Genomic DNA, 18233 nt, shown 5'->3' with positions numbered 1-18233 from the left:
TTTCTCCTTTTTTTTTTTTTTTTTTTTTTTTTTTTTTAAATTCGTATATTTGGTTTTTGTTTCTTTCACATGGTCTTTATTTGATAAGTCATCCCCTTTTGGGCATTGCTGTCGTTTGGTTTTGAATAAAAAGTGTGGTTCTTTACTCTCTTTTACTTATAGTAGTAAGTGTGATGCCTTTCTAATATTATAAAAACTTTCTTATTATTATTATGATTAATAATATACAGTAATTATCTATCAATACCATCACAAATATCTATTCCGGTATTCCACCCTCACCATTGCGTCTTACCTTATTGCCTTATTCCCACCTACTGTGCTCACTCTCAACGTCTCTCCCCAGATCATTGATTATCCCACTTTCAACTACCTATTTGACATCAATATCGGTGACATAATAATTATTATTATTATTACTATTGTTACATTTCTTTATTATCATGTATTATATTGTTCCAACTTATTTCTCCTCTCACCATCTTACCTACCATTAAAGACACTAAATACCTATCTCCATCCTACTGCAGTTCTATCAGTATTTCCGCTCATAATTAAGCCAATCTATCTTCTTAACTGCCACTACTATATATATATATATGTAGTATCATGGTTGAAAAAATTGATGGGCGTTCGGGGGCACCTAGTACCTAGTTCGTCTAGGCGGCGACTAATTGGCGTCTAGGCGTTTGTATATTTTTAAATTTTTAAAAATTTGTTTTTAATTTTTTAAGATTAATCATTATAAACTATTTAATGTTTTAATAGTTAATACTAAAATATTAAATATTAACCTAAAAAACATCTAAAGTTTGAACAATTTAGCGTTATTTTGTTCAAAACGATGTTGTTTTGAGTGAAATAACCTTTAAAAAAAAAAAGAACAATAGCTAATTGTTGACCTAGGTGGTGCCTAAGACTCTAAGAGATCTAAGCGATCAGCGCCTAAGCGGCCAAGGTGGCGCTTTTGCAGCCTAGTCGGTCGGCCACCTAAAACACTGATTATGGTGATACGCTAGGCAGCCAACAATCGGCGCCTAGCGCCTAGGCGGAATTTTTGCAACTTTGACTGCTATTGTTTCTCAATGTCATTGTCCATACCGTGTATATATATATATATGTGTGTGTGTGTGTGTGACGACGGAAATTCACAATCATTATTCAAGGGTTCTAATATTTGTCAACGGTGTTATTGGCGTTCCTATATAGATAGGAATATATATGAATGTCAATCTTAACCCGAAACTAATGGGTTGTCCCAATAAGTTCGAAAAATTTTAGCTCGATAAAAATCAACACAATAAGTTGAAACCAATAAGCCGATAGCCCAAATGGGCTAGCCCGATAGCCTGAGCCACTTAAGATTATTCTTTGTATCACAAATGATGTGGAACAAAATATATAGGAAATTTTTATTCTTTAGTATTTTTTATTTAAAAATTTAATAAATATAATAATAAATTTATTACAAAATAAAATATTTTGAAATGGAGGTTTAGATTGATTGAATGATGTATATGTTTATATTTATTAGTGTAAATGCGTTAGCTTGTTAAAATTGAAGGTTTAGAAGTTAATTTGGAAATGTCAAAAAATTTAGTTGAGCTTGCTCGATAAGTTTGGTAGGTTGAGCTTTTAAAGTTAGGACTAAAAATTTTAAACTCGACTAGAAAACAAAATCGATAAGCATGAACTGATAAGACCAACAACTCAACTGAGTTAGCCCGAAACCGGATGTGCTGGCCTAATTTACATCTTATATATAGACTACTTAGGAGCATTTGAACCATCTTAGATAGCAAACCAACAAGAAAATGCATGTCAACAATTGAAAAAAGAAAGGAATAAAAAAAAAAAAACACAACATATATTTTACTTAGGGATGACAATTTCAATCCGCATTGCGGATATCCACCTAAATCCACCTCGCATGGGTCAAATTTTTTGGATAATAGTGACTAGTGGGTCGGGATGGATCTTAAGAAAGTAAACCCACAGTGGGTCTTAAAACGGAAAATTGGCAAAATAAAAAAAATATTGAAGGTAAACTTGTTAAGAAAGTATAAATGTAAACACAAAGAACACCAAAGGAAAGAATTTAATGCCACTTATACCACTAGCAGATTTTTAATTCCAGTTAAGGACTAATGTTAAAATAAAAGTAAAAAGTAAAAAAAAAAAAAAAAAAAAAAAAAAAAAAAAAAAAAAAAGAAAAAAGGTGAAAGGTAAAATTGGAAAGAAAGTGTGAAAGAACAACACAAATAACACAAAGAACAAACACTTGATACAACTTATATTACCAACACAATTTTCATTCCAATTAAAGATTAGCATTATTGTTTTTTTTAAAAAAATTTTTTAGATATACTTTCAAATAGGTTTTAGGTTTGTCTGAAAACTCCCCCTTACGCAAGTATAGGGTTTTTGTCTATTATGGTTTGGTAGCTCTATACCCATGGCCGGTTCAGTGCGATCAAGCAAGTTCAGGGGTTAACGAAGCGTTATGTAAGATTGGCATTAGAAGAAGAGTAGGTTGGGGTGCACTGTTTAAGGCTCTGATGAAGGGGATGCAGATGAGTGGACCCTATGGGGAGTTTTCTCATGGAGAAGCCTATAAAGTTTAACGCCATGTAGCATGTCATGGTGTCAGTTTGACGGCCATTAATGGGGATGCAGGTTGCACAAGATCAGAATAACTTGTTCCTGTTTGAGTCCTTCCATGAGTCAAATGCACGACGCGTAATAGATGAGGGTCCCTAGTCGTTTGAGGTTGCAGACTTCTTACACATGGGGATCAGCCTACTCGAGTTTCTCTTAATGTGCTTGATATTTGGCTATACATTGGAGGTGGTTTTGGAGCAGGTAGGAAACTTCAAAGGGACGTTCGTTGCTATGGATGCGAAGAACTCGGGGAGATCATGGTGGAGCTTATTATGGGTTCAGGTGACGTTGGATGTTACAGGAAAAGGATGAAGTTGATCAAGAAGATTGTTCATGGGTTTGGGAAATTTAAAGTACAAAATACTTTATACTTTTGTTTTGTTTGCGGACTGCTAGGTTATACTGAACGTTTTTCTATGAAGGTAAGGGAGACGAAGATTTCTTTAGCTGACTACCCGAACGGACCCTCGTTTCATGCAGGATTAGGAAGGGTGTTCGTGAGATTGGAGCTAGTTGGTTGGTGCCTGTGGGTGGTAACGGGAACAACCAAGGCTCTAATGAAGTGGGGCAATTAACACTATTTCACCCTGTCAATTAAAGATAAAATGAGATTTAATTTTTTCCGGTCACTTTTGACCGATAATTTGGCCGGCTGGATCAAAATTGAGAAAAAATGCATAGTCATGTGGAATGATGTGTTCAATCCATCCTTTGGTGTGTTTTCATACATGCTGTGGTGCGTTTTATTGTATATTCATACATTTAACTATGTTGTGGGATGGTGTGTTTAATCCATTCTTTGGTGCATTTTCATACATAGATCGGTGTGTTTTAATTCGTCCTTTGGTGCATTTTAATATGTAGAATGGTAATGTTTTCTAATAAGTGTAATAGTATATGTTTATAATCTGGGATGGGAGTTTCCAATAAATGGAATTGTGCATTTTAACACACATTGTGATGCATTTTAATACGTAGAATAGTGCATATTTTAGCACATGTTTTCTAATATGTGTAAATAGTGCATGTTTATAATTTGACATGAGGCACGTTGTGGTAAATTTTAATGCGTAGAATGATATGTTTTATTACATATATTGATGAATTTTAAGTGAATATGTGCATTTGGTTATAGTGTGGACTGGTGTGTTTATCTGTCTTCTAGTGCATTTTAGTACGTGGAATGGTGTGTATTTTTAACACATATATGTTGTGCGTTGATTTGATGACTTGAAGTAATCTAATGGCTGAAAAAAAGACGCACGGCCACACCTAAGGAGCAGGCCACACTTGAACTCAAGTATAAATATACATACATACATACATATTGTACGAAATTACACAGAAACTCAACCTTAAAAATTATGGATTCAAGAAGAAGAAAGAATGATGCAATTGAAGAAACAATACAAGGTATGCCATAACTTTAACTCTTTAACTTCAAATTATATTTTTACATCACTTCATGATTGTTCTCATCATCTATGGAAGTTTATAATTTTAATTTTTAAAATTTGTATTGAAAATTCATAATATGATGTAAATATGAAAATCATAAAATCTAATATCATTGAACATAAATTTGAAATTTATTTTTATTTTATTTGTAGCTTTTGATATGTTTAATTTAGAATACTTATATGTATCCAACTAAAGTTAGAGTTTATAATATTTCAGGAACTGAAACTTTGAAAAAAAAAATAGTATTTGTTTTCATCATGGAGGAATATTGGTTCAAACGGTAGAATATTTAAATGGTAAAATGAATGTATTTGAAGATGTTGATGTGGATACAATATGTTATTGGACTTTGCTAGAAATGGTAGTGAATTTCAGTCGTTATATCGTGGACCATGGGTCATGGTTAATACTGCAGTTGTGTTGAACTGATACTGCAGTTGTGTTGAAAGGATACTACAGTTGTGTTGAAAGGGAACTGCAGTTGCACGGAACAGAGGTCGTGTCATCCATCTGGAACTACAGTTGTGTTGAACGGATACTGCAGTTGTGTTGAAAAGATATTGCAATTGTGTTGAACGGATATTGCAGTTGTGTTGAACGGATACTGCAGTTGTGTTGAACAGATAAACGGCCTCTGTTCCGTGCAACTGCAGTTTCCTTTCAACACAACTGCAGTATCTTTTCAACACAACTGCAGTATCCGTTCAACACAACTGCAGTATCAGCTATGATCATGGTCCACAATATAATTTGCGAGTGAATTTAGGGTATAAGTTAGATGAGATTAAAAGTATATATTATGGAGAACTGGAGTCCACTGGTGGGAGTTTGAAAATTTTATTTGATGATGAAAGTGTTCATGGTATGTATGTATTATTGGAGAAGTCTGGAAATGTTTCACTATTTGTTGAACATACTGACTGTGTTGGACAAGCAGTAACCTATGAAATTCCAATTCCATATAGTTTTTTTGAGACAACAAACTACGGAGATAAAAGTGATGAAACTGAGACCATGGGAAGTGAAGGAGAAAGATGTGAAAATACAATAGAAGCTAATGGTGAAGATATAAATGAGGTTCAGATATTATGGTTGAGTGATGAAGGTGAAAATGAATTAGCATTGTGTAGAGAAAAAATTAAACAATATCATGAACATATACAAAAGCAAAGAATTGAGATGGAAGAAAAAGTTGATGATGAAGTATTGGTTAGTACAAAAAAGAGAAGATATTAGCTTCTATGCCAATAATATATTCATTAGATAACATTTTCAAATCCACAAACCTTTTCATTGCAATAGTAAGCTTGTCATCTCTCCTAGGTAGTCATCGCTTTTTCCTATTTTCATGATTTCATGCCAGATTTTTTTGATAGTTGTGCATTTACGTACTATGGTCAAAAAAATATTTAAATTATAAGCATGCAGTTAACATATAACTTTAATTAATAAAGAGTTAATACTATTTGTGGTCTTTCAATTTTCAAATTAAAATTTAACCAGCCGTAGTCCTCCTGAAAAGCAATGGTCATGGGTGATTGAAATTTGATAGTATGATATTTTCCTAAGTATATGCTTAAGAATAAAATAATAGCTGAAGGATTAAAAATTATAAGTATTCAGATTTATAAGTATTCATCAAGATGTGATGGGAATTTCTAATATTTCTGCAAAATTATAATTAAAAAAAAATTTATTTATTTCAAATTGTGTAAGATATGACTAACGAAATGAATTTTCCTTTTAGGAATATGACGCTATGAAACATTTGAACGTGATAATAATAATGAGTGGGATAAGATATCGTTGTAAATGGAGCAGCGTTAGCTAAAATTCAATATCATTTCTTACCACTGATAGACCGACAATCATAATACTAAAAAATATAAAATATTTTGACACCTTAAACAAATTACATTATTTAGAAAAATAAAAATTAGTATAATTGTGTAAAAATAATTGGGGAATAAAGTATGATATTTTCCTAAGTATATGCTTTAGAGTAAAATAATAGCTAAAAGAGTTAAAAATAAAACTAGTTGTAGGGCTTGTTTGGTTATCAGCGGTTAGTGGTTAGCGGTAGCGGGTTGTGTTAGCGGTTATCAAATAGCGAATTGTATTAGCAGGTTTGACAAGCGGAATGTATTAGCGGTTTGTAAAAAAGATATTTGGTAAAATTAGCGGTTAACATGTAAAATGACCAAAAGGGTATACATATATTTAATAATAATAATAATAATGTTTTTAAATAAAAAATAAAAAGAAAAGGGAATTTAATAATAATAATAATAATAATAATAATAATAATGTTTTTAATAAAAAAAAATGGGGAGCCGCACACAGCGGCTCCCCTAAACCCTCACTTATCCCACATCGATGGGATAAGTGAGGAGTGGAGCCTTGAGGCTCCTATATAAGGAGCCTCAAGGCTTCACATTTAAAAAAATATAAAAGATGATGATGGCCCATCAAATAAACAGTTGGCGGATAATGAACTTCATAGTGGTCATATTTCCTCTTCTGATCCTAGGAGCTATAAATCCACTAGTGAAGCTTCACATGTAGATGATGCTCAAAGGAAGAGGTCAAGTGGGCTGCATTACAAACCAAATGGAACATTTGAAGACTTCTTTTTAGAGCAAATATTTAATGATTCAAAGCAATTTAAGTTGGCACTAAGGCCTTGTAAAGTGAAATAGTCGAGGGATCATTTTGGTAATAAACTCTATAAACATTATAGGCAAGTAAAGTGAAATAAAAAATACTCTTTCTATCCTATTTTACTTGTCCTATTTACTATTCATTGGTCAAACAAACTCTCTCATCATTGCTTATTTTCTTTAGTAATTTTTTTATTATTTTTAAATTTAATTTTTTGTGTTTAATAGTACTTCTTATGTAGTTTCTAAATATATAAAATTTATATATTAATGCTAAACTTAATATTATGAAAAATTGAATTAAAAATAACTTCAGTTAAGTCTCGTTAAACGAACCAGAGAACGTTGTACTAAAAATACCAAGCGATAGAATACAATAGTTTGATAAAATTAAATAAATCCAAACTCAAAAAGTCATGTGATCTTAACAACAAAGAACAATTAGTTTAAAGACAAAAAGCATTTTAGTACTACATGCATGTACATTCATCACAAGAATGGTAAACCAGCAGTCCAAACCAACCCCCTATAATTTTCTGTAGTTGCTGCAGAATTCATAAACTCTAAAAATTAGATACATCCATCTTATATAATCCTCATGAATTCATGAAAATACACAGAAAGAATCCAAGAAAATACTGTGCATCTGATATGATCTTACAAGAAGATAGGCATGAAGAAGAGAATATGGAACACACTATACACATGGAAACTGAAGGAAACCATCCTGCTCAAGAAAACCAAGTAGAAGAAGGAAACAGAAGGGGTAGACCAACAAGGAATCGAAGACCTCCACGATGGCTGAAAGATTACGTTACATAAGTGTTTTATTAGGATTAGTAATTAGTTTTCCTAATAGGAGTAGGAAAGAGTGTTATATATTTAAATACTTCATAGCATTAGAGTTTACGGGTGAACAATAATTTATTTTTCTTTAGTATTCATTCTTGCTTCTTCATATTTTTCTTGGTTTATTCCTTTCAATATAATTACCTGCCATTCCGAATAGTTCCGGTTTGATACGAGAACGTATCAATTGGTGCTTTCATTATGTCCGAAACTCATCAACAAACCTCATCAGAATCCCCACCTGCGGGTTTATCTTTAGCAGATCTTCAAGATCAATTTGATAGAAACGCCTTCACAAATCAGCAATACCAGCAACGAACTGATAATAGACTTCAGCAATTGTTTGGCTCTATGGAACGGCTAGAGCGCATGGTAGCAGGGTTGTCACTCAACTTTCGTCCACAACAAACTTCACAGGGTATGTTCCAACCACCATCTATTCTTCCTCAAACCATACCCACAACTTTCCCAGCAGCACCTATTCTTCCTCAAACCATGCCCACAACTTCTGCAGCAGAACAAACTCCTCCCCGGCCAATAGCCACAACTTCTATTGCAGCACCCGGACCACCACGTTTTCATAGCATGAAAATTGAACTACCAAAGTTTGACGGTAGCGATCCATATGGTTGGGTCTTTCGAGCTACCGAATATTTTGACTTTTATGATACACCTGATACACAACGAGTTAGAATTGCCGCCTTCACTATGGAAGGAAAAGCATCAGAATGGTACCAATGGATGAAGCGCAACAATCTTCTCACCACCTGGGCAGATTTTTTACAAAAAGTTGAGCTACGCTTTGGGACCTCAAGGTACGAAGATTACCAGGGAAAACTCTCCAAGTTGATTCAGATCACAACAGTAACAGAGTATCAATCAGAATTTGAATGCCTTATGAATAAAGTTATAGGAATCTCTGAGTCAGTGCTAACCTCGATGTTTATTGCCGACCTTAAATCTCATATTCGCCGGGAAGTTCAAAAGGCTAGACCACCTTCGTTAATGGAAGCTTTTGCTCTGGCACGAGAACATGAAAGCCAGTATGAAGAACTACAGGCGGATTTAGCACGAGACAAACGTTCTTCCTTCAGATGGCAGAATCGAAATCTTATGTCGACTATACCTTCACCACAAACTGCCACCCCAATAATGCTACCACCAACCCCATCCACGGCACCAGCGCAAACTGCAGCCATAACTAAAACAACTCCTAACCCATTGCCAATTCGACGTTTGTCACCACAGAAAATGAGAGAGAAACGTGCTAAAGGACTATGCTATAACTGTGATCAAAAGTACACAGCCAACCATCGTTGTCGAAGCCGATTTTTGATGTTCCTTGGTACTGATGATGATGATTTGGTTACCACTATAGGCGACAATGAAGATCTAATCAACGACCATGCAGATGAGACAGTGATTCTAGGAGATATCTCTAGCCTAAATACTATGGCTGGCCCCGGAACTCCACGATCATTACGCTTATTGGGAGAAATAAAAAAGTCACAAGTCCAAGTGTTAATTGATGGAGGGAGCACACACAATTTTATTCAACCCACTGTGGCCGAAGAGCTTAATTTAGAGTTTATATTGGCAATGGGGACTCGTTGGAATGTAACTACTGTTGCAAGGATGTCTGTCTAAAATTGCAGGGCACTGATTTTACTATAGATTTATATGTACTACCAATCCAAGGACCGGACGTCGTACAAGGAGTCCAATGGTTACAAGACCTTGGGAAAGTAGCTCATGACTATGCTAGCCTCACTATGGAATTCACATGGAAAGGACGAACAATCACCTTGTCTGGAATACAAACATTGAGCCCTCAAAAAATATCATTTAATCAACTACAGGCTATGCTAAGGAACGATGGAGTCTGCGGAATGTTCGAGTTGATCCATAGATCGGATGACTCAAGGAGTGTAACAGAAAAACCTGAGAATGTAAAATTTCCTGACCAATTACCACAGGGGATCATGACAATTTTACACAAGTATGAACATGTATTCCACACGCCATCTGGTTTACCTCCGCACCGACCATTAAACCATCAGATCACTTTAGCTCCAGGGTCAAAACCCGTGAATGTTAGACCATATCACTATCCACACTTCCAAAAAGGAGAAATAGAACGGTTGGTTAAAGAAATGTTGGAGCAAGGAATAATTAGGCCAAGTCAAAGTCCATTCTCTTCACCAGTACTGCTAGTTAAAAAGAAAGACGTATCTTATCGTTTCTGTGTCGATTATAGAGCTTTGAATGCAGTAACAGTCCGTGACAAATTTCCAATCCCAACTGCAGATGAGCTTTTTGATGAGCTCGGGAATGCCACAATTTTTACTAAGCTGGACTTACGAGCCGGATACCACCAAATTCGAATTCATGATGATGACATTTATAAAACTGCCTTCCGGACTCATGAAGGGCATTACGAATTTCTAGTCATGCCATTTGGATTGACTAACGCACCCTCAACATTCCAGGCAACTATGAACAGAATGTTCTCACCATTCCTCCGGCAGTTTGTGATCGTTTTCTTTGACGATATTCTAATCTATAGTAACACTATGACTGAGCATGAGGAACACTTCAGACAAGTACTGCAGTTATTAGAGGAAAACCAATTTTACATGAAACTCAGTAAGTGTCAATTTTGTCAATCTTCTATAGAATACTTGGGACACATAGTTGGTAATGGAGGGGTACAAGCAGATCCTGGCAAGGTGGATGCAATGGTGAATTGGACAACACCAACTTCTCTAAAGCAGTCGAGAGGATTTTTAGGACTAACTGGGTACTACAGAAGATTTATTAGAGGATATGCACAAATTGCAGCACCTCTCACCGAACTATTAAAAAAGGATAATTTTCATTGGTCAATAGTTGCAGAAGAGGCTTTCAAAAACTTAAAAGATGCAATGACAAAAGCCCCAGTTCTGCGTCTCCCAAATTTCAACCAACCCTTTGTGATTGCGACAGATGCATCTGGCATTGGTGTATGAGCAGTCCTCATGCAAGAGGAACAACCTATTGCTTTCTTTAGCAAAAAAATTGGACCTAGACTGCAAGGCTCTTCTGCATATAAGAGAGAGTTGCATGCAATGGTGGAAGCAATCCAAAAATGGAGACAATACCTTCTCGGACAATTTTTTATAGTTCGCACTGATCACAAAAGTCTTAAAGAAATTTTAAAGCAAGTAGTCCAAACACCAGATCAACAATTCTATGTCCATAAGTTGATGGGATATAACTTTGAAGTTCACTACAAGCCAGGCAGTTCCAATAAAGTAGCAGATGCTTTATCACGAATTGGAGACGAACAACAACCATATAACGATCAGGTGCATTTACAAGTCTTGAGCCGACCAATCCCAGACCTTGTTGCCCAATTGCAAAACGACAACAAAGAATTGCCAGACCTCCAAGAGTTTCACCATCGTTTCTCAATAGGCACATTGCCACCATATTACAATATTCATAATGGTATCCTCCTATACAAAGGGCGCTACTTTATAGGTGAAAACTCCTCCCTCAAGTACATGCTACTCCAAGAGTTTCATGCAACTCCAATAGCAGGCCACACAGGAATTACTCGCACACTATTGCGCTTATCTTCTAATTTTTATTGGCCACAGATGCGAAAAGATGTAGCAAATTTTGTAGCAGCTTGCCTAACATGCCAACAGACAAAGTACTCTACTCAGGCACCAGCAGGACTCCTACAACCGCTACCCATTCCTTCACAAGTTTGGTCTCATGTAACAATGGATTTCATTACCGGTCTCCCAATGTCACAAGGCAAATTAGTTATAATGGTGGTGGTGGATAGGTTGACCAAATACATCCATATTGGATCTCTCCCACATCATTTTACAGCAGCAAAAGCGGCAGAGCTCTTCATTGAGATGGTAGTGAAACTCCATGGATTCCCAGAATCTATAATATCAGATCGAGATCCTGTATTTCTAAGCAATTTCTGGGACGGGATGTTCACACTGAGTGGAACCATATTGCGTCGTAGCACAACATACCATCCCCAAACAGATGGCCAAACAGAGGTACTAAATAGATGTGTTGAGCAATATTTGCGTGCCTTCACGCACGCCAAACCATCACGTTGGGTATTTTTTTTAGGGTGGGCTGAATACTGTCTCAACACAAGCTACCACAATGAGATCAAAATGACACCTTTTCAGGCATTATATGGCAGAGCACCACCTACAATTTTGCACTACCAAAAATATTCCTCAACCAACCAAGCTCTAGAGGACATGTTAATTGAACGGGACCAACTGTTGAAAACATTGAAGCAAAACCTTAAAGAAGCACAACATCGAATGGAGCAGCATGCTAACAGTAAGCGACGAGATGTTGAATTTGAAATAGGGGATATGGTTTTCCTATGACTACAACCGTACCGGCAAACCTCAGTGGCAAAAAGACATAATCACAAGCTTGCAAGAAGGTACTATGGACCTTTCAAAATCCAAGAACGCATTGGCAAGGTCGCTTATAAACTTGAATTACCATCCTCATCAAGGATCCACCCAGTTTTTCATGTGTCACTGTTGAAGAAATATAGGGGAGAGGAAGACATTACAAGTTATGATTTGCCAAATGCTTTTTATGATGGGCAACCAATATCTGAACCATTGGCAATTTGTGCACAACGGCAAGTAATAAGAAATGGAAAAACTGAACGACAAGTCCTCGTCCAATGGAATGATAGTGCACCAGAAAATTCTACATGGGAATCTGCTAGTGACATGGAGCAATTATTTCCTACCTTACACCTTGAGGACAAGGAAAGTTCTGAAGAGGGGGGGAATGATATGATCTTACAAGAAGATAGGCATGAAGAAGAGAATATGGAACACACTATACACATGGAAACTGAAGGAAACCATCCTGCTCAAGAAAACCAAGTAGAAGAAGGAAACAAAAGGGGTAGACCAACAACGAATCGAAGACCTCCACGATGGCTGAAAGATTACGTAACTTAAGTGTTTTATTAGGATTAGTAATTAGTTTTCCTAATAGGAGTAGGAAAGAGTGTTATATATTTAAATACTTCATAGCATTAGAGTTTACGGGTGAACAATAATTTATTTTTCTTTAGTATTCATTCTTGCTTCTTCATATTTTTCTTGGTTTATTCCTTTCAATATAATTACCTGCCATTCCGAATAGTTCCGGTTTGATACGAGAACGTATCAGCATCAGATCATCAATAATGCACAGAAAGCTGTAAAATTTGAGCCAAAATGATAAAGGGCTGTGGCTTTCCCTTCCACTGCCACCATTTCAAGTCTCAGTAGGAGGGTGAGAACTGGAAAAGCACATGTAAATAAAGATGACAAACAGTAAAAAAAAAAAAAGTACATTTGAGCTGAGAGGAAAGTTTTTACAGTCTCCCCTTCACTGCTTCGGTTTGAACATAGTGAAGCGGATATTTGTTTGGGATGAGATATTATTCGAGGGTTAATGGGGAATATGGGAACAGCAATTAGATCACGCAAGGAATAAAATTTACAGCAATCATTGATTGATAAAACAAATAAAGGTTAAATGCGGATGAAATGATGATTGACTACCCACCAGATAATGATGGATTTTCCAATCCTCAAAGTTAACAGGAATCAGCAAATATAGTCAATCCGCGCTGCCAAATCACTATCAAACATCTTTTGTGTTGGTTCGAGCCGACAGTGTTGTTCAGCTTTGGGTCCTCTCACAACTTTTTTTTGCAATGATGGGAGCATCATCCCTATGCCTCTGTATGGACATCACACACACACACACACATTCTTTGAAATGTTTACAAGAGAAGTAACCCCAAAGATGATTTAACTTAAGGACCTTTTGCTTTTTCTATAACAACCAAATTTTGGAAAAGACTAGCACTAGTTTCATGGCGGGGCCCCTTTCCCACAAAGACGCATAAATCCAGAATATAGCAATGAGGTATCAACATTTTCAAGTGGTTTTCCAGCTAGAAAGATTTAATTATAGGTCTGGGGGCCGATGCCCAAGAATAGCAAAACCTGGTTTCCTACCTGCCTATCAGGTAAGCAAGCACTCAAGATAGAAACGTTGAATCGTTTGTTTCCCCTCGATCATCCTTTTTTGGTAGCTAGCATCCCCGTTCAATTGTAATCTCACGCTGGTCTATCCAGTTCTGCGTAGAAATAAATGAATCTGTATTAAATCAAGTCGTTATTTAGGTTGAATACAATGCCAACTAGTTTTATTTTCTCTAACAAAGATGAGTTCTAAAAGATCACCACTAGTCACGCCAATAGATATAATGAATTGGTTAATAATACCGGTGATTGAACTAGGAAACACCCGTCTTTTCAGAAAGACATCTAAACGTAGATTCAGACCATAAAGAGAACAATTATTTGAATGGAGATAAAAAAAAAAAGAATATAAAGGGAACCTCCGACCAATACCTCATCGTCAAACTCATAATTCCAGGCAACCTTCGTATTCAGAAAAGTAGGATTCAAGTCATAACTCAAAGTAGTTTTGGCAACTGCCTCTTGATCGCACGTGGAATTCAACACCAATGGCTAACCTGATCATGCATGAACAGAATTTGATCTCGGCTCCAAATGATTCAACAGAGCTTTAGATGAGAGGCAGGCCGAAAATGTTATCAATTTAAGCATAAAGGTATAAAACTACATTTTATTTTATGATGTCAGAATATGAACTTTTCCTGCAACTAATGGCATCCATAAAAGTTGCAAACTAAGCATATATATATGATAAAAACAAACAATTGTTGAAGATGACTGCAGGAACTTGGCACATGAGAAGTGAGAGCCATCTATGGCCCAGTGAGATATTTTTGTATCAAAACTAGACTCAATAATTCATCAGTTTATGAAGAAAATGTTTATTTCATCAAGTTAAGTAGGCGGAAATATCTGTCTGGGACACCATATTGTAATCTGAGAACATAAGTGAAACAAAAAATTTACCCCTCTATAGACAAGATCAATCCCAAACTGCTAGACTAGAGTAACAAGTTAAGAAATATTTTCTCCAGCAAGTTATCTCCATTGTCATTATTTTTATGTGCAATCAGAAATTATACGATACGAACGATGAAGTATTGAAGAAATGAATCAGTATCCACCCTCTCTCCAGGCAACAACCTCAAACGTCAAAATTCTTCTAAAGATGAATAAAGAAATGCCATATTGTAAAAAAGAATTTCATTTCTTCAGAAAACAATTCCTACATATTTAGAGTGCTAATGAAGACGTAAAAATGAATGCTACAGAGAGGATGTATCAACAAAAACCTCATTGAGCATGTCATCCTCACCGTTTGACATCGCAAAGAGCTCCGCATCCTTATCTTCCTCGTTGGAATAATCCCGCTTTTCAAGCTTCGAGTGAGCAGCAATGAATATCAACTTCTGAGCTCTATCCACACCCACTCTTGAATGGGATTGGGCGCCTACCCATCTCAGGAAAGACAAGTTGCATTTGAAGCCACACGAGGTAGCATGAAGGAAGATAAGCCTAACTGCAACTTTTCCTAATGCCTTGAACTCAGTGAGGTAAGTTTCCCAGACAAGCCTACTGCTTTGCGGGTTTTCAAGTTTCATCTTCCCAGTGTTGGGATCCCTCTGCTTCAACTGAACAGCTTGAGCATATACGGGGTCAAGTCCTTCAGTTCTCCATTTCATAAGCTCCATCAAAGCGATATGAGCCTCCTCCCGAGAAACAAGCCGTGTTATGAGCTTGTCCACGTCCTTTTCTTGCTCGGGGGTTAGGTATTTGAAGGGTGGTAAGTACTTCCCACTGGCATCCTTAATCAAATAGAGCGGATCAAGTATAAACGCAGCTGCCCAAGCTGGATGATAATTCTTGTTGAACCTCCTTTCAATCAATTTCTCTACAGGTCCCTCAGCCACGTGAAACTTAGAGCACCAATCCTTCATTTTAACCCTTAGCTCCTCCCAAAGAGGAAGGCATTGCCCCACCCGTGGTTTATCTGTCTCAATATCCTGAAGCATCGTCTTGATTAACTTAACTAGCGAATGCACAGCCTCTAACTCATTCCAAAACTGCGGACTTCTCATCATCTCTTCAATTCCCCGGGCATATGGTTCCTCCATCGACACTACCTTATACGATTCATCGAGCAAAACTAACTGAAGTGCCCGTGCTGAGCTCAGTATATCCTCTACCAACGTATAAACAGGTCCAAAATCCAACCTTTCATAACCGTGCATTGGCACTCTCAACAAGCCAGCATGCCCATACTCCTGCAACTGATACTTATGAAAACTATTTCGAATTTGAGACTTATTATTAATGAAATTCGCAAGCTTTATACAATTCTCAGTTGCAATTTTGAACAATGGGAGTTCCTTACCGAAATCTTTAATCAAACTATTGAAAGCTTGGTACTGACAAGATATATTGACCATCCAATGATGTTGGTTCTCTAAATTCCTCAATGCCTTCCCCTTAAACTTGTCCCCAACAATACCCACACATTGATGGACACTCTGCCCACAAATTTCTGTTATAGTGTCCCATAATACTTCCTCGGCATACTTAGAAGGCACATATCCACTTGTCAAAACTGCCCTCCTAAACACACTAGTCCCATTAGGGAGATTCACAGACAAGTTCACCAGATTCTCTTCCCCAACATGCCCCGGATTCTTCGCCTTCCAACCATCGGCTGCGATTTGAAAGAACATGGCGTCCCGGATTTTAAACTCGGATTCTGCCTTGGCTTCCTCGTACTTAGCGTCTAACCTCGGACCTGCGAATTCCTTCCTTGAAATTGAGGGCAATCCGACTTGATTGAGGAATGCTTTGAATTTTGGGTGGTCGAGACTGGAAAATGAGACCGACCCGCAACATTCGTACACCCAATCCGCGAGAGAATCCAGTGCGGCATCAACCTGGGACTTGCTTAATGTCGGCCCGGGTGAGGTTTTAGGACTCTTCAGCTTCTTTACGCTATCTTCAAACATGGCTAAAGCTCCTAAATCCTCTTTCCCACCCGACAACACCAATTGTTGCTGCTGCGGATACATGCTTCCGCCGCCGCCGCCGACGGCGGCGGCGGCGGCGGCAACTGTAGTAGTACTACAGCCGGCCGTAACGATAGATGTCGCCATTGACGCGACGGGCGAGTAGGCTAAGTCGACGGGCGAGTACGCTAACCTAGAGGGATCAACAATAGCAAGAGGAGGAACTTGATACGCAGCAGTAGGAGTAGAAGCTCCGCTAGTGGTCCCCCCACGGTGGCCAGTCCCGGAGGAGTTCCGTTTCCGGTGATTATGGTGGTGGGAAGAAGCCGTCGACGGCGGCGGCGCGGTGACGGGCACCGCCGAGGGCGGCGGCGGCGGCGGCACGGAGGAAATGGGTTTGGCGACGGAGTTGAAATTGGGACACGTTCCTCTCTTGAGATGCTCGGAAGCGGTCCTGGAAGGGTTAGAAGCGGAGAAAACGGCGTCGCAGAGAGCGCACCTGAGCTTCACCGCTTTGGGCAAGCCCGTTTCGGAATTGGGCACCAAAATGGGCTCAAGGTGAGCCCAGTACCAAGCCCCTTTCCCCTTAATGGCTTTCGTCCGTACCATCACCAACCCCTCGTACCTCTTCCTCACCGTCTTCGCCGTCAGCTCCTCCGACGACCCGCCGTCGTCTCCGCCTCCGCTCGACTCCACCTGCCCCGCCGAGCTCGTATTTGCCGCAGCCATTATTACTCAAACAAAACCCACTAATCTTTCTCCCACTAACACTTAATGCCCAATATATAATTATAGTTATAGCAGTGACTGATAGGTCTCCCGGGAATCATATTCCGCTGGAAAATGTTGCCGGAGATCCTGGAAAGTTTGTGGTTTTTTTTATCAAGATTTTATGCGCTTCTGGGTAGGAAATTTCTGAGTGTCTGGAATCAAATGCGACAGAGAGAGAAGAAGAAGAAGAAGTGTTGGAGCTATTAGTATAATAGTAGCAGTAATTTCTACGAGAGAGAAAAAGGTTTTAGAGAGAGAGAGTGCGTGTGGTGGAGGAGCCGAGGAGGAGTGGTGGCTGCTCCGAACACCTAAGACGACAGTTAACGGACCACGCGCCTGTTAACTGTTGGACGGTCAGCCATAAACAGACAATTTAAGCTCACAATTTATGCTAATTAAATTCATACGGACTATTTATTAATTATTATTATTGTAAATTAGTTTCCGGTACAAATTAATTGCATATTATATTATACTTTCCTCCCAAAACATTTGGTATAAAAATTTTAGTCCATATAATATTAATATAAGTTCTTGTATATTTTCTATTTACGAAAAACTTATAATTATTACCCGAAGTCCTATATTGTGTGAAGTCCGTTTTGTGTTTTTAGTTGTCAAAGAACTATAAGAAATAAATCAGTTTATATTGTTCATAACTGATCGATTTAAATCAACTAGGCCAATAGATAGCTGATCATTAGTATATTATACATATGGAATGCAAAATTAGGAAATTTTATAATATAACATAAATATTTGATTAATATCACACACCTAAACTAATCATGTTAAAGTCTAAACTCGAGACGCTA

The 18233-nt window shown here is 37.6% G+C and overlaps 1 protein-coding gene across 4 annotated transcripts; it reads right to left on the bottom strand.

The window, feature by feature from the left end:
* Positions 1-13000: 13000 nt before the first annotated feature.
* On the bottom strand, positions 13001-17759 carry LOC116002068. Of its 4 annotated transcripts, XR_004094367.1 has the most exons (4): positions 14953-17759; positions 14093-14217; positions 13694-13815; positions 13001-13412 (listed from the first exon to the last, which is right to left on the bottom strand). XR_004094367.1 is itself a non-coding variant. In XM_031242074.1 (1 exon), the coding sequence occupies exon 1, from the start codon at positions 17374-17376 to the stop codon at positions 14926-14928; it is 2451 nt and encodes an 816-aa protein (XP_031097934.1). In that variant the 5' UTR covers positions 17377-17759; the 3' UTR covers positions 14847-14925. The 4 variants fall into 4 exon arrangements, 1 of the variants encoding a protein (XP_031097934.1); XR_004094366.1 differs by having other exon boundaries at positions 13001-13815; XR_004094368.1 differs by having other exon boundaries at positions 13001-13815; positions 14976-17758.
* Positions 17760-18233: the final 474 nt, after the last annotated feature.

This window comes from Ipomoea triloba, chromosome 13 (genome assembly GCF_003576645.1).
Source record: "Ipomoea triloba cultivar NCNSP0323 chromosome 13, ASM357664v1".
Taxonomy (NCBI): Eukaryota; Viridiplantae; Streptophyta; class Magnoliopsida; order Solanales; family Convolvulaceae; genus Ipomoea; species Ipomoea triloba.
The sequence above is the reverse complement of the archived record's forward strand: the minus strand, read 5'-3'. Positions and strand labels throughout refer to the sequence as shown.